This window comes from Mustela lutreola, chromosome 15, assembly GCF_030435805.1.
Source record: "Mustela lutreola isolate mMusLut2 chromosome 15, mMusLut2.pri, whole genome shotgun sequence".
Lineage (NCBI taxonomy): Eukaryota > Metazoa > Chordata > Mammalia > Carnivora > Mustelidae > Mustela > Mustela lutreola.
In genome coordinates, this window is record NC_081304.1 from 42,144,401 (window position 1) to 42,163,232 (window position 18,832).

The 18,832-nt window shown below is 57.2% G+C and overlaps 1 protein-coding gene and 1 non-coding gene across 2 annotated transcripts; one reads left to right on the forward strand and one right to left on the reverse strand.

The window, feature by feature from the left end:
* The first annotated feature begins 4,104 nt into the window (after positions 1-4,104).
* FOXN1 (forkhead box N1) lies at positions 4,105-18,255 on the forward strand. The gene is made up of 8 exons (XM_059148794.1): positions 4,105-4,227; positions 4,621-5,079; positions 7,419-7,529; positions 9,371-9,501; positions 10,803-10,899; positions 14,318-14,525; positions 14,738-15,229; positions 16,717-18,255. The coding sequence occupies exons 1-8, from the start codon at positions 4,105-4,107 to the stop codon at positions 17,034-17,036; spliced, it is 1,941 nt and encodes a 646-aa protein (XP_059004777.1). The 3' UTR covers positions 17,037-18,255.
* On the reverse strand, positions 7,569-7,676 carry LOC131817144 (U6 spliceosomal RNA). The gene has a single exon (XR_009348353.1). It is a non-coding gene; the product is annotated as a U6 spliceosomal RNA (small nuclear RNA).
* Positions 18,256-18,832: the final 577 nt, after the last annotated feature.

Genomic DNA, 18,832 nt, shown 5'->3' on the forward strand with positions numbered 1-18,832 from the left:
AATGCTCCAGAGAGGTATGTATTATTAGCCCTCTATTACAGATGAGGAAACTGAGGCCCAGGGACGGAAGTGAAGCACCTTGCCCAACCGAAGTCCTGCAGTTCCTGGGATTCAGATTCAATCCTGACCCTAGAGCTTCTGAACTAGATCATCCAACCTCAGGGTCACTGAGAGCTACTCCAGGGAGGGGTCGGGGACCAGCCCAGCCCTCTCCCTTACCCAACAGTGAGCTCCTTCCTGTGCTGGACAGGACCCCCTACTTATACCAATCAAAGCCCCACAGGCCGGCCTCTTTTCTTTTTTCTTTTCCTTTCTTTTCTTTTTTTTTTTTTAAGGTTTTATTTATGTATTTGATGGAGAGAGACACAGCGAGGGAGGGAACTCAAGCAGGAGGAGTGGGAGAGGGAGAAGCAGGCTTCCCGCTGAGCAAGGAGCCCAATGCGATGCTTGATCCCAGGACCCTTGGACCGTGACCCAAGCCAAAGGCAGATGCTTAACAAATGAGCTACCCAGGGGCGCCTAGGTGGCTCAGTGGGTTAAAGCCTCTGCCTTCAGTTCAGGTCATGATCTCAGGGTCCTGGGATCGAGCCCCGCATTGGGCTCTTTGCTCAGCGGGGAGCCTGCTTCCTCCTCTCCCTCTCTCTGTCTGCCTCTCTGCCTACTTGTGATCTCTGTCAAATAAATAAATAAAATCTTTTAAAAAAAAACAACACACACAAAAACAAATGAGCTACCCAGGCTCCCCTGCCCAGCCTCTTTTGGATGCATTTGGCAGGGAACCGCCTCTTTCAGGGGCTGTGTGGTCTTAGGCTAAGTCACTGAACCTCTTCTCTGGGCCTCCTTTCCTCATTTGTAAAACAGTCTGGTCTGAGGTGACCAAAAGGGTACCACTGAGTCAGGAGTGGGCCCTCATAAAACCAACCCAGAGGAAGCTCGGCAGGAAGACCATTCCAGGGCAGTGGACCTCTGAGCTCTGTGTGCACTCCCTGGTTTTAAGCCTGTCTATGGGGCTTGGCCAAGTCCATGTGCATCATACAGCTGTGTGTGAACTAAAGCCTTCAGTTGAGGTCTCTGAGATCAGGAAGTGAGCCAGGTCTCCAGATGATATCCTGGGACGCAGAGGCTGATGCAAGGGTGGGAGTGGGGCAGAGGCTTCAGGGGGCCTTCCGGGAAGGTCGGGCCCTCAGAAGGAGGTGCGGCCTGCTCAGATTCACATCTCAGAGGAGCAGAGCTGGGATCTGAGCCCCCAGAGGCCAGGCTGAGTGAAGGCCAGGCAGAGAGGGCAGCTGCCTCCTGGGGAGTCATTGACCGATCTCCCCAGGCCTGCCAGGCCCAAAGTTGCAGGACCGTCAGGGAAACCAGAGGCCTGGGTCAGTAAGGCCAAATGCGTGACACATGTCCTTGAGGGTTTGCTATGGGCCAGTCATCTTTCACACGTTATCTCCCTTCATCTGACCCCGGGAGATAGGCCCACAAGCCCCATTCATCAGAGGAACAAGATACAAAGAATTACAGGGGTTTTTCAAAATCGAGGAGCCAGGTGGTGACACAGCTGGGACTCAAAGTCAGGTTGGACCGAACCTAAAACCTTTGCTCTTAATCACACACCATTCTGCCTCGGGAGAGGGGAGTGACCACCCCCCCCCCATGGGTTCCAAAGCCCAAGACCTGGGGGAGACGAAAGGGCCCCGGCCTCACCTGTGGAGGTGCCGGAGGAGGCTTGGGAAAGCAGCCCTGGGCCACATCCAGGCGTGGCAGGCAGGCCCCGGCTGTCCCAGGACTGTCCAGGGAACGGCAGTGTGGGGGGCGGGGGGCGGGCCGTCAGTCATGCGGAGCCGGAGATAGGCTACCCTGCACCCCGGGCCCCATGCCTGCTCCGCTGTGGTGTCCAGTTACGGCCAGCTCTGCGCTTCCCTGGTCACGCCGCATTTAGCATTATGATTGAGCGGGTGCCAGGACATGGAGAAGGGGCGGTAGGGACTCTTGAAGGGGCGGGAAAGCCTCCCCATGCCCCCCCTCATCTGGACCCCAGTTACTAGACGCCTCTGCCACTGATCCCTGGAGGGACTTGGGGCAAATGCCCTCCCTTCCTTGTTCACGGCACCCCCCAAGCAAAGGGAAGAGACAGTTCATGCCTCCCTGGCATGCAGATCCTAGACTGGGCACCATGGGGTCCCACAGGGCACTCCCAAGAGAGCTCAGTCTGGGAAATGCACAGTTACCCTCATCTGCTTTGCAGAGGTCTCGGGTAGGAGGGAGTGAGTGTGAACTTCACGCTTTTCTTGTTCTTTGGCACCCCCCAGCTCAGCCCACTCTCAGTCTGGCCCCCACCAAATGAAAAAACCATATGAGGAGCCCAGCGAACAGAGCTGGGTTTGAATCTTGACTCTATTAAGGATTTGCTATGTGATTTGGGCAAGTCGTGTAACCCTCAATTTCCTCAGCTGTAAAGTGGGCTTAAAGTGGGCTTAAACCTTCCTTATGGGTTTGTTCTGACAAACCTATGAGAAAACTTTCCAAATTGCTTACAGAGAGGCCAGCCCAGAGCAGGCCCTCAGCCAATGGCAGGCTTTATCTGAGGCCACTTGGCAAAGAGGAGAACATTCCAGAGGAACTGTCCTTGGCAGGTGGTGGGGAAGGAAGGCAGAAAGCTGAGGCTGAGTATAGTAAAGTTGTACTAATAAGGATATTAATAACGAGAGCAGGCATCTGGAGACCACTGAGGGTATGCTAGGCACTGTGCAAAATGGTTCCTGTGTGTGATTTCCTTTATTACAGCATTCCTTGGTGGGAGGCCCTACCTCTCTCCCGCTCTGTCGATGATGGTGTCGAAGCTCTGAGAGCTTCCCTGACACAGCTAGCAAGGAAGGGCTTGGACCTAAGTCCTCTCAACCTCTGGGGTGTGCCGGGGACAAGGTTCTATACTTCTAGAAGTGGGAGCTGAAAGAGTCCTAAGCTATCATCTAGTGCGAGGCCCTAGTTTTCAAATAGTGAAACCAAAACTCAGAAAGGGCAGTGGCCTGGGGATGCCAGGGATTATGAGTTTGGGATAAACTTGGGATTATGAGTTTGAGCTCTGAGTCGGGTGTAGAGATTACTTGAAAATGAAATTTCTTTTAAATTTTAAATTTTTTTTTTTTTAAATTTTGTTCATTCACCTGTCAGAGAGAGAGCACACATACAATCAGGGGGAGCAGAGGGAGAAGCAGGGTCCCACTGAGCAGGGAACCCGACACGGGACTCGATCCCAGGACCCTGGGATCATGACCCAAGCCAAAGGCAGACGCCTAACGACTGAGCCACCCAGGCATCCCAAAATTGAAATATTAAAAAAAAAAAAAAAAAGAGGTTAGGGCCTCTCGTATATACATAGGTATAAGAGGCAGTTTGGAGGCGGCAGGAGGAACAGCCCATGCCAAACATCGCCCAGTGGGCCAGTGGTGGCACCCCAGGGCCGGGCCAGGCTCACAGGACCACCAGGCAGCCAGGTCTCCTCGAGTCCCCAGGGGCACCCTGGGCATGCCAGTCCCTGAAGTGGCATCGGTGACAGGTCCCACCTCTACAGAGGGCTCGGTCACCTGCAGCATGAGAAGTGTGAGGTTCAGGGCTTGACCCACTCTCTGCAGTCCCCTTCTCTCCAGACCGACCACCTGTTCAGCCCCTGAGCAGAGGCAGCTGGCAATGGTCACCTAGTCTTGTCCCTCTCTGGGAGATAGGGGCCAGACGCGGGGTCTCAAGGGGACCATCCGCAGCTGAGCTCCAGAGAAGCCAACTCTCCCTCATGGGGAAGGGGGTTGGGGTAGGGGTAAGGGGGCCTCCCACCTGGTGTGTTTTGTTCTCTCTCCAGTCTTCCCTCTGTGCTTTCTTCCTCTGTCTCTCATTGTTTATCTGCTTCCTTCTGGCTCGAGTTTGTCTCTCACGGTGTCTGTTTCTCTGCCTGTCTGTCTGTCTGTCTCTCTCTGTCTTACCAGATGTCTGGCTGGAGTGAGGGCACCAGCCCAAGGATGGGGTGGGAGTAGAGGGTGTGAGCGTGGGGTTGGTCACCCCAGGACCCTAGTCCTCACTCTCATCACAGCCGGCTTTCTTCGAGGCCAGGACTGGGTGATGGTGTCGCTACTCCCGCCGCAGTCTGACGCCACGCTGCCCGGCCCCGCCAGACTGGAGGGCGAGCCCCAGGGGGACCTCATGCAGGCACCGGGCCTCCCAGGCTCCCCTGCCTCACAGAACGTAAGTACCCAGCACCTGGGCCCAAACACAGCCCAGCAGCAGCTGGACCAGTCCCCTCCAACCCCAGGGGACCTCCTGGGATCTGCCTTGTCCCTTCCAGCAGTGAGCAAATTACCCAGTGACTCCAAGATCCAGAGGGTTCGGATCCCCACCTCTGCTTATCCCTTCCATCTGGGGCTTTCCCAGGGCAGGGCTGTGCATCTCTCTGACCTGGGGCATCTCAGATCCAGGAGCAGAGTGCCCTCATCAGATTAGGGCTTCCAAGGGCAGTCTATGTCTCCTCAATCATTTGGGGGTCACCCAGAGCTCAGCCGCAGTCCCCATTACCCTAGCCCAGAGTAGGGTCCTGGTCCAGCCTCTACTCACAGGCTCTCTACCCTCTGTCCACCCCAGAAGCTTGCCGGCTTCAGCTGCTCATCATTTGTGCCCGACGGCCCCCCAGAGAGGGCACCCTCACTGCCCCCACAGAGCCCCAGCGTCACATCACCAGGCCCTGAGCAAGTCCACTGCCCAGCCGGCCCAGGCCCGGGCCCCTTCCGGCTCTCACCCTCAGACAAGTACCCCAGCTTCGGCTTTGAGGAGGGCCCAGCAAGCAGCCCTGGGCGCTTCCTCAAGGGCAGCCATGGGCCTTACCACCCATACAAGCGGCATTTCCATGAGGACGTCTTCCCCGAGGCCCAGACCGCCCTGGCCCTTGATGGACACTCCTTTAAGACCCCGGGGGCGCTGGAGGCCTTCGAGGAGATCCCTGTGGATGTCGGGGAGGCTGAGGCCTTCCTGCCTGGCTTCTCAGCAGAGGCCTGGAGCAACGGGCTCCCCTATCCCAGCCAAGAGCACAGCCCCCAAGTCCTGGTGAGTACCAGTGGCCGGTGGGCATCCCACCCACCCCAAGGGGTCCTAATTCCCAGAAGCCCAAGATGAGTCCTCTGAGATCAAACTCCGCCTTCCCTTCCCAGACCTTCCCCATCTTGGACTCAGGGTCTGTGGGCTCCAGGGAAGCAGCAAGCTCAGAGAGCTGGGGTCTCAGCTTCTTTCTGGCCTCCAGGCCATATGGGGGAGGGGAGTGTGATGCTGACCTGCCCTGGCCATGGAGGGGCCAAGGTGAGGGGAGGCAGGAGGTCAGGCTGAGGAAGCTGGCAGCTTCCCAGAGGCTCCTGAGTCAGGATTCCTGCCTGTGACTTCTCTGTTTGTTTAAGAATCCCCAGCCAGACCTACCCGCCCATATGCAAATGTGAGAAGAAAAACACATTCCAGAGACCAAGAGAAAGGGTTTAGGGAGTTAGGGAGGAGCCACAGAAGGGTTCCTTCTCCAGCATCAGCATACACGGGTTGAGAGAGGGCTTCCGGTTTCTCAGAGGACACTTCCGGACCCTATTCTTTGCCCAGAGAGGGGGGCCTGGGTATATTCATAGAAATACCTTGAAAGCACCTTGGAAAGTGGGGATATCCTTCCACAGTCATACCCACTAGTTGTGTGATCTTGGGCAAGTCACTTAACCTCTCTGGGCCTCATGTAAAAAGAGGAACTGCCTCCTAGTCTTGTTGCCCTGGGAAGAGAAAAGTTAGAGGAGGGTTTGGAGGTCCCTGAGAGAGTAGGCACGAATGGGCTAGGCTGGGTTGTGCCTGCTTCAGATGCTCACCAGCTCTCCTCACCTTTTATTCTCAAACAGGCTCCTACTCCATCCCCAAGCCACCCCAACAAAGCCTGAAGGGGTTGGGTACCTACCAGTAGCAGCCAAGACAGGACCCTTGGTTCTGGGGCCCTTTGGATGGCTTCTCCTCAGGCCCATTGAACGTGACAGTCACTCATAGTGAGGGTGTCATATTAGCTACTGCCCCCCAAATCCACTCACTGCCAGCCCCCGGGCATCGTGCCAGAGGCTTTCTCTCAAGTGCCCCATTTAATCCTCATGACCACCCTCGACAGACTTCCCACTATCCCCATTTTGCAGCTGAGGAAACCGACATTCCATAGAAATCAAGTGACTTTCCCAAGATGTCCTTTGGCCCTATAGGAAGTGAGGCTGAGATTTGAGCCCACTCCCTTCCCTCCTGTGCAGTGAAGAGGGGCTTGGGCCCAGAGAACCACAGCTAGCTTGTCGACTCACAGGGTGACCTCGGACATGTCCCTTCCCCTCTGTGGGCTCAGCCCCATCATCTTCCAAATGAGGCGGTTGGACCTCATGCTGCTGGCCCTTCCAGGCCTGAGATTCTATGATTATGGCTATATCTCTGCATCAGCAACCCCAGGGCGCATCCAGAAAGCTGACAGTTGATTCGATCCTCGGGGCCCAGATGCTGGTTCCCCAGGCCCCCGGGAAGCCCAGGAAGAGTGGGCTTCTTCACCTTCCAGTACCTAGCTGTGCACTCCCTCTGACTCTACTCAGGGCAGAGCCTTGTGCTAGACTCTGGAGGCCCCATGGGGAGCTCACTCCCCGTGGAGAGCCAGAGCCTAGCCGCTAGCACCCAGGTTCTCTGTGCCAGGGTAAAACAGCTGTGGGGCTCCAGCAGACCAGCAATGAGGGAGACTCCCCAGAGCAGGCCGCAAAGGCCTTTGAGTTGAGGATGGCCGGGAGATAGAGTGGGGAGGACTCATCGGCCCCCTCCAAGGAGCCTGCCAGAGCTCCTCTGCGCTTTGCCAAGGAGGAAGGGGCGGGGCTTTGGGTCACCAGCTGGGCCAACCTGTCTGGCCACTTCCTGTGCTCCCCCTGCTAGGGCTCTGCAGTGGGAATTGTAGAGTGGGATTTTTCCAGGTGTCCTTCACAGACCTGCTCCCGGAGGCTGGCAGCTCTGAAAGCGAGCAGACCCCAAGCCAGGCTTGATGCGTGGGATCAGGCCCTGTATCTTCACGATATTCCAGAGAGATCTCTGACCCCACCCCACCTCACTGTGACCATTGTCAAATCTCCGCCAGTCCCCCCACCCCAAACCCCGACCCGGACAGCTTGCCCTCTGCCTCTCACCTGAAGTGAGGTGCGGGTTAGGGATTCCAGCTCCAGCTCCACGGCTAACCTGCTGAGCTCCCTCAGAAACAAATCTCTGACCTTCTCTGTTCTCCATTTGGTCTCTAGGACTAAGCTTTGGGGCAAGTAGAGGAGAGGTTGCTTTCATACAAGTTTCAAAGCCACAGAAGGGAGGGAGGAAGAAAACCAAGGCCTCACCTGATCATCTGTTTTTTTGCCTTCCAACAGGGGTCAGAAATCAAGGTGAAGCCCCCAGCTCTGGAGACCGGCCCTGGGATGTACTGTTACCAGCCCCCCTTGCAGCACCTGTACTGTCCCTCCCAGCCCCCCTTCCATCAGGTGGGTCAGGGACAGGTGGGCCCTAGGATACTATGTGGTATGAGGTGTGATGGTATGAAGTGTGCATGTGGTCATCCTTGCGCAGGGGCCATGCTAATCTTCTCTGTATCGTTCCAATTTTAGTATATGTGCTGCCGAAGCGAGCACTGAAGTGTGCATGTGGTATGAGATGTGAGTGTGCATGTCTGCATCCCCAGGGAGAGGCCGCCTGAGGCCAGGGCCCCCTGGGGAAGGAAGCAATCGCCCTTCTCTAGGAGGAGGTGGGGTTCATCTGAGAGTTGCAGACGGAGAGTCTCAGGAAAGAGAGTGGCGCTGAGAATGGGGCACGTCCCAGATGTGAACCAAAAAGAGAGAGAGGAGGAGATCCCAACAAAGACAGGGACCAAGAGAAAAGGAATGTGTGGGGTGACTGAGCAGAAAGGCAACAATGGGCTCCCGCCTGGGTCTGCCACTGTCTTACTATGGAGCCCTGTCCCCTAACTTCCCTTTCACCGAGACAGGGTAGGACCAGGCATGGAGGTTGGGGGACCTTCCCACCTGGAAGGCTCCACGACCCCATCATCTCTGGCCCATCCCTCCTCCCCCACCCCACGGCCCAGCCTCAGCTCCTCCAACATGGCCAGGATGCCAGGTAATTGCCCCACACTGGCATGGGATGCAGGTTTTTACAAAAGAGAAAGAAAAGAGCCCCAGAGCTGCCAGGCAGATCCCAGGAGTCACCGGGCAAGACGGAGCAAGTGGCTGCCCAGCGCCCAGCTCCATCCACCTGCAGCCTGGCGCTGAGACAGGACCTGCCTGTGGAGCAGGTTCTACTCCCAGCTCTTTAGCTTTGGCCCTGATCTTGGCCAAGCCAGGGAGGCAGGCATGTTGTGGGGGGAGGATACCGTGGGGGGAGGTGGTCAGACTGCTTGCCGTGAGGGAGGGAGGCAAGAAAGGAGATGGAGGGGCACCAAGGGAGACCAGGAGGGGTCATCCTCGCTGCCACAAGGAGCCCAGCTGGAATGGCTAAAGCCCTCCTGAGGCTTGGAGTCTGACCTGGGGCAGGGGGTGTCCCGGAGGCAGCTTGGCCCATCAGGGACAGAGCCGCAGCGGGGTTCAGGTGCTGCCAGACCTCAAGTGGCCTCATGGTGCCTGCTTTGATGCCTTCTGCATTCCGCACCCCCCCCAACAAGATGGCCGCACCCAGGGCTTTATAGAGGCTGCAGAGAGGGTGACTCAGGCACCAAGTGTCTCTCGGGTGACCTGGAAAGAGCACCTCAGCCCGGAGCACATGGGGGAGTCAGAGTCTCCTACCCCCTTTGCCCCCATAAAACACCACCCCTGGCACCGCAGCCACTCCCTTTGCCGTAAAATTACCTCCTACCCCCACCTGCCCACCACCATGACCGGCCCTTTCAAAGAGCCACTGAAACTCATAAAAGGTGGCAGTGCCCAGCAAAAGAGTGCCTGGCCTGGACACCCCACTTCTGACCCAGCTGCTCTGGAAATGGAGGGGAAGTCTGGAGGGCCTCACATGCTCTGGCCCATCTGGGCTGCTTCCCCATCGCCATGGCAACCGGAGGATCTGGCCGGCCTAGAGAAAGGAACTGGAGGAGAGGAGCTTTGAGGTCTCTGAGATCTCACATCTGGGGATGGGGATCTCCTCAGAGGCCCTCAGATGTCCACGCCCTTGGCCAGCCCCCTCAGATGGCTCTGCTCTTGGAGCCAGTAACCAGGGAGAGAAGAATCTAGCCTCAGCTCTCTCTCTGGATGTATGTGTATGGGGTGTGGGGGATGGGATTCCCCCACCTTGGGAAACACCGGTTACCATGGCAACCACTCTGCCCCTTTGACCCCTACAGTACTCACCAGGTGGTGGTGGTTACCCCATTCCCTACCTGGGCTCTTCACACTATCCGTACCAGCGGATCGCACCTCAGGCCAGCACGGATGGGCACCAGCCTCTCTTCCCCAAACCCATCTACTCCTACAGGTATGTTTCCCGCCCCCCCTGGGGTGGAAGGCAGAGGGATAAGAGAACCAGTGAGGAAACTGAGGCACAGAATCCTCAAGGTACAAGATCATGGCAGAGGATGGAAATCATACCCAGCAGGCTTCGAGAAGATGCTGGAGAGGAGATTCCTGAATGGGGGCAGGCGGATAGACTAGATCACCTCTGACCTCCTTGTCTGACCCCGTGGAGCTATGTCAGAGGCTCTGCTCAGCAGAGGCTGTTGCCCTGAGATTGGGCCCCCTAAGTTCTGGCCTCATGGGGTCCAGGGCCTGGGACTAAGAGTTGAGGAGGGAGGCTCAGCCCTAGGGACAGAGCGAAGACCAACCCCCAAAGCTCTCCTGGAAATAAGAGAGGAATGAAGTCTACAGATGCAGCTCAGCAGCCAGCTCCTGCAGGGTTGGGGCTGGGGTTATAAGCGCCAAGCCCACACCTCCAGCCAATCTAGAACACCTTTCCCCTGAGCTTTCATTCCTCCCATCCACAGTGACACCTGACCTCCTTCCTGTGTGCCAGGCCCCACATGGGATCAGGTCATCAGCCAGTGTCCAAGCTCAGGGAAGGACAAGGAACTCAAACAGCAGCCCCGAGCACAGAGAAGGGGTTTGTGGGAGGCAGGGTGGGGCACAGAAAAGAGCACGCCCCATCCTCGGAGGCCAACAAGACAGAGTTCAGGTCCAGGCTCTTGAATTGACTAGATGTGAACCTCAGGCAGGTTCCTTAATCTTTCTGTTTAAGAAAAAAATGAAAAAGAACAGCAAGATTCAGGCCTTTGGAAAGATTAAGTGAGAGAATACGCTTGGCACACTGTAGGGGCTCAAGAAACCGTAGTTCCATCCCTTCAGCGTGCAGTTGGCTGAGGGCTGACTGGTAATGACAGATTCCATTTAACGAGTGCCTTCTATATTCAAGGCATCATCCTTAATCCTCACAACTCTGAGGTAGCTATTACTTTCCTTACTTCAAAGCTGAGGAAACTGAGGTTCAGAGAAGTTAAGGCACTCACCCGAGGTCACACAGCTAGTGAGTGGCCAGGCCAGGATGACAACCCTGATCTCTCAGATTTCACAAGGCCTTTGTATCTCAGTAATTCCCGATGTCAGTGGACACCTTCTCATCCTTTCTCCTTTCAACATCATAGAGCCTCTCACCTAAATCCACAGTGGATTATTTCTCCTCAACTACTCTAGCCAGGGCAGGCAGGGGGTGGGGAGGGGCAGGTCAGGGGGAAACTCCCTGTCTGCTCAGAAGTTCAAACCCTCAAGGTTGTTCTCTGCCTTCAGCATCCTCATCTTCATGGCCCTTAAGAACAGTAAAACGGGGAGCCTTCCTGTCAGTGAGATCTACAATTTCATGACGGAGCACTTTCCCTACTTCAAGGTGAGCCCAAGATCCACCCGAATCCTCCCACCCCGAGTCCTGGGTGAGCCAGGCCTCTCTGAGCCAGAAGGTTCAGCGGGAAGGTAGAGCACGGGTTAGAATGAAAACCAGGAGAGAACTTGCCTCCTCTTTTCCACACTTCCTCTCAAGAGAGTTCTGCATCAGGAACAGAGAGCTCGAGCCATTCACCCAAGGTTGCACAGCAGGCTGGAATCCAACCTCATGCTGGTGGAAAGCGGAAATCTCAGTCCTGATGGGCTTCAAGAAGCCTCTACCTGCCCCAAGTGGGGAGAGAGAGAGCTAGGGAAGAAATGAGAGGCTGTCCCCATCCCTGCCCCCGAGAAGGCTGTAGTATTAGAGGGATCAGAGTAAGCGCTCCAGCCAGCCAGGGGGCAGGGGAGGGGGGGACCCCAGGACCCACTGCATTCCAGGGAGAGATTAAGATCTGTCCCTGTGGGCGGCAGGCTCTGCAGCAGTGCTGCCAGAAAGCAGGGTGTGGGTTTCATGGTCTTCAAGTGTCTCAGGGAACTCCGTGGCTCACCTGACCTTCCTTTGTGCAACTTCTAGTTCCTGTCATCCACAGAAGGGGCTTCTATCAGATTCCCTCCTTAGAGGTGGGACAGATGCCCTTCTCTCCAGATAGGCAAACACATAACAGGGTACTCCTCCTGCTCAAGGTCACACAACAGGGGGGATGGGTTGGTGGCTCAAGCTGTTTGGCTTCACATCACCCACTTCTGTTCTCGGCATGTGCCCCCATACCCTCCAGCACAGACCTCTGCTTCCAGGGTGGGTGCAAGGGAGATCAGAGCTTGTATGTGAGGAGTGTCTTCTCTGAGGTCTCTACTCCGATGGATCTAATCTCATCTGCAAGCCAGGCCAAAAGTGGGAGCTGAGGCCAAGGTCCAGAACTCAGCTCCCACCAGCCAGAAGGTGGTCTCTAGCCCCACTGGCTTCCCAACTGTCCCGCCTGAGGGTAATCTGAACCTGATACTCCAGCAAGTTTGAATTTGCCACATGGCAATCAAAGGAGGAGTGGGTCAGCTGGCCAGCATGGTCTGGCCAGAGAAGGGGGAAATACCGTCATCCACCAGAGATTCTGGAATGGAGAGGAGGAGGGAAGGGAGCTGTCTCCGAGATCTGAAAAGCATCAAAGCCAATATCTAGGGCTGCCCCTATATCCCGACAGATCCTGAGACAAGAGCTTCCCTAACCCCAAAGCTTTTGGAGGGTCCTATATAGGGCTTCAAAGGGCCAGGCCAGAGAGAGGGAAGTGAGGGCCCTGCCCTGCTCCTCTCAGCCCTTCCTCCCTGCCAACTCCTGGCCTGGCCCCCAGCCCCTCCCTGCATCTCATCTTCCTGGCTTAATTATTTTTCCTGGGAGCCATGTAATCCTTGTTTTATGGGGCTGAAGAGTGAAGAGGTCTAACAACTTTTTTTTTTTTTGGTTCTAGTTGTTGTTCTTAGCCAGTTGCATCACTCCCTCACTCCTGAGTTTACATTTGACTTCAGAGAGAAAGCATCTGTGAGGATGGGACAGGCCCCAGTAGTGAAGCCAGCTCTATAGGGTGACCTGGGCAGGGCCCTTCATAAGGGGACAGAGCTGGAGTCTGGGCTCTGTCACTGTCTTCTGTGTGATCTAGGGCCAGGCCCCTTCTTCCCTGGACATCAGTTTCCCAATCTGTAAAATGGTCAGGTTGGACCAGTTGGCTCATCCATTCCCTCCAACTCTGACTCTTCCCCTCTGACCTACCTAAGGCCGGCCCCCTTTATCGCTCACTCTTCATTTGAAGGGTCATTTTCCCCAACAAGAACAGAGTGGACCCTAGGGTGGGTAGCTCTCATGCCCCAGGCAATGGAGGTGGGCGTCCTGTAGCCCCATGAGTCAGGGCTACGGGACTGGGGAAGTGTCCAGCCACTGGGCATAATTGCTACTGCCGACCATCCCTCTTCCAAACAGGAAGTGGCTGGGGTGGGGGGGTGCCCTGGCATCCCAAAAGTCACAGATTTATGGGCCCATAAAAGGGCCCAGTGCACATTAACTCTGCCCATCAGGCGACACAGCCTTGACTCCTAGTACGGACTGTCGTGGGAGTTGAAGGTGAATCCCAAGCTGACCGGTCTGGTGACTCGAGAATCCTTCCTCCTGAACCCCAGGAGCCTTGAAGGGGGTCATCTCCACCAGCCCCCTGCCCCCGGCCAGCTGCCCCTGGGAAAGAATCCAGCAGCTCCTGCCAGCGACTTGACTTGCCGTGACGCTGGCATCAGGACCCAGTTCTGCGGGGCGTGATTCAGCCCGGCTGCTCCCTGGGGCAAGTGAGCTGGGGAGGAGGGCGTGGCCGCCCCTCATTAAGCAGAAACTGCAAGCTGAAAGGGAAAAGGGACGGGGGCTGAGGGTGTGGGGGCCCCACTGGCTGGAGCCCATGTTCTGCCCACCCGTCAGCCACTGCTGGGCTTAGGACTGTCACAGAGCCTGGGACAGAGCTGGAGGTGGGGGGATGGGGGGAGCCCACTGGCACCCTCGCCACCGCCTCTCACCCCACTGAGTCAGCCTAATGGTTTTTACAACCCTCCCTGGGCACAATTACTGCACTGGTGGCATGACCGGGCCTCCTAATGGGTGTTTATTCTGTTGGCACGAGCCCCCCCACTCCCCACCTAGGGCTGGCCTCCCCACCGGGGCCCCCGCACACTCACACCCACATACAGTCATGGATCCCCCCACACACCCAGGGAGACTTTCTCACACGCACATCCTTGCACTCAAAGGAACTCACAGGCCCACACCCCAGAGACGGGCTCACACCAGGGAGACATATTTAGGGGCACAAGCACACACAGACTCATAACCAATCCCCCCCCCCCCACTCCAAACACACACACACACCTCGCTCTCTCTCCAAAACCCAGCTGTACACACAACATATATGCGACACGGTCACACACCCAAAGACGACCTCACCCATCATTCTTCCCTCCAGGGTTTGCCCAAGCAGAGATGAGGCAGCCCCCAGGGAAAGGATCATCCCCTAGCTTCCTTGGGGAGACCTGGGTGTTGTGAGTTTGCTTTTGGCACAGGGCTCGGAGCACAGGCCTGGAGACCCGGGGCCGGGGGGTGGTCCAGCTCCAGACAGGGAACGGGCCCTTCCTGTACGAATCACCTCGACAGTCCTCAGAAGGGTCGGCCAGTGGTGGGGATGAAGGCAGATTTTAGGTGAAAATAATTTGCGGCCAAGATTCCTGCCCACCCCTGCCCCACCCCGGAAGGGTGCCAGATGCAGGCTGGGTGCTGAGGAGGACGACAAGCCCTGGAATGGGTGGCGGTTAGGTGCCCAGAGGGCAAAGGAGTTTTCTGGAGCCCAGACCTGGCTCTGGCTACTTGACCCTGACCCTGACCTTGTCCTGCTCTGCTCCGGCAGACGGCACCCGATGGCTGGAAGAATTCTGTCCGCCACAACCTCTCTCTCAACAAATGTTTTGAGAAGGTAGAGAACAAATCGGGAAGCTCCTCTCGCAAGGGCTGCCTGTGGGCCCTCAATCCGGCTAAAATCGACAAGATGCAGGAGGAACTGCAGAAGTGGAAGAGGAAAGACCCTATTGCCGTGCGCAAGAGCATGGCCAAGCCGGGTGAGAGGCTGGGGGGCAACGCAAGGAAGGGCGTGGTGCACCTAAGAGCAGGGCGAGGGGGACAGTAGAGGGGAGGGGGAGAGGGAGAGAAGCTGAGCAAAGAGAATTTATCAATGAGTGAAGGTCTGAGTGGTTCCAAGGCTGGGGAGAGGGCTTGTGGGGAAAGGGAGGTCTCACGGTGTCCCTCTCTCTTCTCTCTCGGGCCTTCGCAGAAGAGCTGGATAGCCTCATTGGAGAGAAGAGGGAGAAGCTGGGCTCCCCATTGCTGGGCTGCCCACCCCCTGGGCTGACCAGCTCAGGCCCCATCCGGCCCCTGGCCCCTCCAGTTGGGCTCTCCCAGCCACTGCACTCCATCCACCCAGCTCCGGGCCCCATTCCCGGCAAGAACCCCCTGCAGGACCTACTTGGGGGACACGTGTCCTCCTGCTATGGGCAGACATACTCGCACCTCTCACCGGGCCTGCCCCCTCCCGGACCTCCACAGTCGCTGTTCCCGCAGCCGGATGGGCACTTGGAGCTGCGGGCCCAGCCAGGCACACCCCAGGACTCGCCTCTGCCCGCCAACACCCCGCCCAGCCACAGTGCCAAGCTCCTGGCTGAGCCTTCCCCGGCCAGGACCATGCAGGACCCTCTGCTCCCAGACGGAGACCTTGGCACTGACCTGGACGCCATCAACCCCTCTCTCACCGACTTTGACTTCCAGGGTGAGCTGGGGGCGGAAAAGGGAAGGTGGGAAAGGGCTGGAGAGGTGCGTCCAATGGTGTGGCCCATCCCCTCCAAGTCTCCAGGCTGGGGCCTAGCTAGCTGCCAGGTTTCTGGTCAGTTGAAACGGAGAAGTCCCTAGCCAGCCAGGGGTGCCAAGGGGCAAAGAGAAACGTCCTTGCCCCCACTCCCCTCCTTCTGCTACCCCTGAACATGTTGCAATGGACCCCATCATCAAACCACTCCCAGCTCCAGGTAGCTGGGAAAAAGTCCAGTGTGCCATTGAATAGTGGCTGTGAGCGACTGCCCATCTGAACATTCCAAGAAGCGGCTGCGTTTTCTCACTCATCTTTTAGGGCAGAAGGAGAGAGGTGTTCCCCCCGGGGAAGAATGCAAGACCTCAGAACTAGGCAGGCCCTGCCGAGATTTGCGGGATAGGAATCTGGGGAGGGGTTCTATCAAGTCCATTCCACCTTGCCCGCCCCATCTCTGCACACGGCCAAGTCCATCCGTTCAGACCTAAACTCCAGTGGGTGCCCAGTCCCTGGTCCTGGCCCCGGGAGGCTTGGAGGAGGTGCCTGACCCAGGCCTCAGACCCTCTGGGAGCACGGGGGTGATTGAGGACATCCATAGGCAGCTGGAGACTGCTGACCCTTACAGAGCTCCTGGTCCTGGAGCCCAGGTCTTGGTAAACTTGTTAGGAATGCACAGCTAGAGCCTCAGCCCAGAAGTAGCCAGAAGTGGGGAGCAGCGCTCACCGGGGACCATCAGCTTCACGGGCCCCCTCTCCTCTGGGCCTCTCGAACCAGAGGAAGGATTATTAAACCCCTTTCACAAAAGCACATGGAGGTTAAGTAACTTATTCAAGGTTACTTGGCTAGGAAGAAGGAGATTAAGGATTGGAACCCAAGCAGCCAAGTTCAGTCTGGGGTTTAGTCCGACCCCCTTCCTCCATCCCTGCAGCGCTGATGCCCAGGCCCTGGCCTGCCACAATGCAGATCCACAGCCCAGAGAGGAGGACGGGGTAGCAGCAATGACTCCTCCCTAGAGTCTCTGCTCCAGGCTCTGCTCTCCCTGGGGCCTGCAGTGGAGGACTTCATCGGGTCCCGAGGAGCACTGTTAGAAGAAGATCCTTGGTCTTGACTGCAGATTGCCTTCCTTGGAAGCCTGGGCACCAGCGAGGGGGAAGAGCACCAGGGCTCCCTCTGCAGGCTAACTTGGGAGTGCACAGCACAGACATCCCTCCTTTCAAAGGGCCAGCTCTCAAGTCCTTGGCTACCCCCCGCCCGCACTGCAAAATAAGAGCCCCAGAGATCATCTAAGCTATGGCAGAGGAATCGGAGGGTTCCAGCTACTCCCTGGGGCCAACAGTCTGTTCCCTGGTCAAGGTCACCCCAACAATGGTCTTTTTAGCATGTAAGAGCCAGGGGTGGGGGTCCACAGGGTTCCTCGGTACCTCCCAGTGACTCCTGTTCTCTCCCCCAACTAGGAAACCTGTGGGAACAGCTGAAGGATGACAGCTTGGCCCTTGACCCCTTGGTACTGGTGACCTCATCTCCAACATCCTCTTCAATGCCACCACCTCCTCCCCCACCCCATGGCTTCCCCCCAGGGCCCTGTCTGGCAGAGACAGGCAGCGGGGCCGGCGACTTGGGACCACCCGGCAGTGGGGCCTCCGGGGCACTGGGTGACCTGCACCTCACCACCCTCTACTCGGCCTTCATGGAGCTGGAGCCCACACCCTCCGCGGCCCCTGCCGGCCCCTCTGTGTACCTCAGCCCCAGCTCCAAGCCCATGGCCCTAGCCTGAGCCACGCCCAGCAGCCACTCTGGCCTCCATCCGGCCTGGACATCCCCGCTGGCCGCCCACATGGGGCCCACCTTAAAGGTCAAGGAAGGAAAACCAGCCCTGTCCCCTAAGCCACCAAGCCAACTGATTGTCAGCTGGCAGCTTGGGGGTGAAGAAGGTACCCCCCAATGCCACCCCTCACACATTTCTGCCATCTGGGGAGCCAGCTCCTCACTCAGGATCCCCAGAGACCGAGTGTCCAGGCGAGGAAAGAACACACCCTCCCTAGCTCACACTCATCCACACCTACGTCCTGCATAATATGTGTGCACACACACACACAGTCAAATCAAACCCACACGCACCCACATACCTACTATCCAGAAGAATCAGAACTGCATCACCGAGAGTCTGACTCCACTTCTGACGTGACGGACAGCTGAGGGCCCAGGTCCTTGTGTGAGATCCAAGACCACCTGGAAACCCTCTTCTGATGTCCGCATGCTCTGCAGGCCTGGCCCCTTCTAACATGTTCTCTCCTGGAAGGCCCCTGTATTTATTCTCCCATCTTCATCCCAGCAGCCTGTCAGGGAGGAGTCATTGTACAGCCTCTCCCCAAGTTGTCTGTAGGTCCCCCAGGGGGCTGCTGTTCAGGGCACCCACCTGGCCAGGCTCCACCCAGCCTCAGTGTCTGCTCTGTCTGACCTCCCCCAGAATGCCACACAGGAGAGGTAACGGCCACCCCAGGACCAAACTGAGCCCAGTTCTGGCACAAAGTGTTTGGAAAAGCCCTTGCCCTCAGAAACTTCAGAGTGTCCTCTTCTCCCAGCCCTGGGCTCTGGAAGGGCCTCTCCAGGGCACGACAATCTCACTCCTTCTCTGGAAGAACTTCATGTAGTTTAGTTCCCAACTTACTAATGACTTTCCACTGGCCCAGGCAGCCTGGGCATTCAGGGAAGGAGAGCCTGACACAGACTGGCAGGGGTGGGAAGGGGGTGTGTGTGGTGGCCGACACCCGCCTCTCTTTGACTGTTTGGCAGACCCACGATGTAGCCCAGAGCTGGGGATGTGGCCTAGTCAGCCACCATGCCCTACTGGAGAGTCTAACCCCCACCGAGTGGGAGCTTCAGCCTACCCTGTACCCAGGGGTGACAGAAATCCTCAGAGGTTGGCCTGGGCTTGGTTAGGCACAAGCAGATCTCTAGACAGCCTGCAGTTTTCCCCTGACCTAGAACAATAAAGCAAGTGCCTGTGGTCTTGGCTCCTGAGGCTTCATTTCCAGATTTCCCCTCCCTGGGCAGAAAGGCCAGGCCTTTCTGTAGACACCCTGGTCTGGGATGTCACCCCGACCCTCATTCTGTACTGTGAAGTTTCCAAATCCAATGAGTGAGGCACCCAGGAAGACTCCTGGACCAGCCTGAGGAGGGCGAGAGAGGGCAGGTAGGCGGGGCCTCTTCCCAGGAGAACGTCCAGAAAGATCCAAGGAAGCAGTTCTGCCCCTAAGAAGGAAGATGATTCCCTTCCCACCCTCAACCCCTTCTTACTGAGATTCACTGCTTTCCTCCTTGAACCCCACCATCTCTTCACACAGGAAGGGGTCTCTTCCCTGTCCGGGTCATAACTTCCTGTTCTCCATCTTTCCCTGGTGGGAGCTCCGGGTTCCACGGGTGAGGTGACTGGAAGGGAGCCCGGTACCGCGGACACTGCTGGCCCTGGAAGGTGGTCTCTGGGGGGTCAGGGCCCTACTCAGCCTCCACCCTCCCTGAGAGCCTGTGTCCAGGACTAGAGGGATAGGGCACAGTCGGCAGCTGGGGGAG

What these genes read in the sequence shown, in the direction of transcription:
- FOXN1 (XM_059148794.1), top strand. Translation starts at nt 4,105, where the DNA reads ATGGTGTCGCTACTCCCGCCGCAGTCTGACGCCACGCTGCCCGGCCCC. An exon ending in CCCAGCCCCCCTTCCATCAG is followed by an intron (nt 7,530 to 9,370) that starts GTGGGTCAGGGA and finishes TGACCCCTACAG; the next exon opens with TACTCACCAGGTGGTGGTGG. An exon ending in CACCGACTTTGACTTCCAGG is followed by an intron (nt 15,230 to 16,716) that starts GTGAGCTGGGGG and finishes TCCCCCAACTAG; the next exon opens with GAAACCTGTGGGAACAGCTG.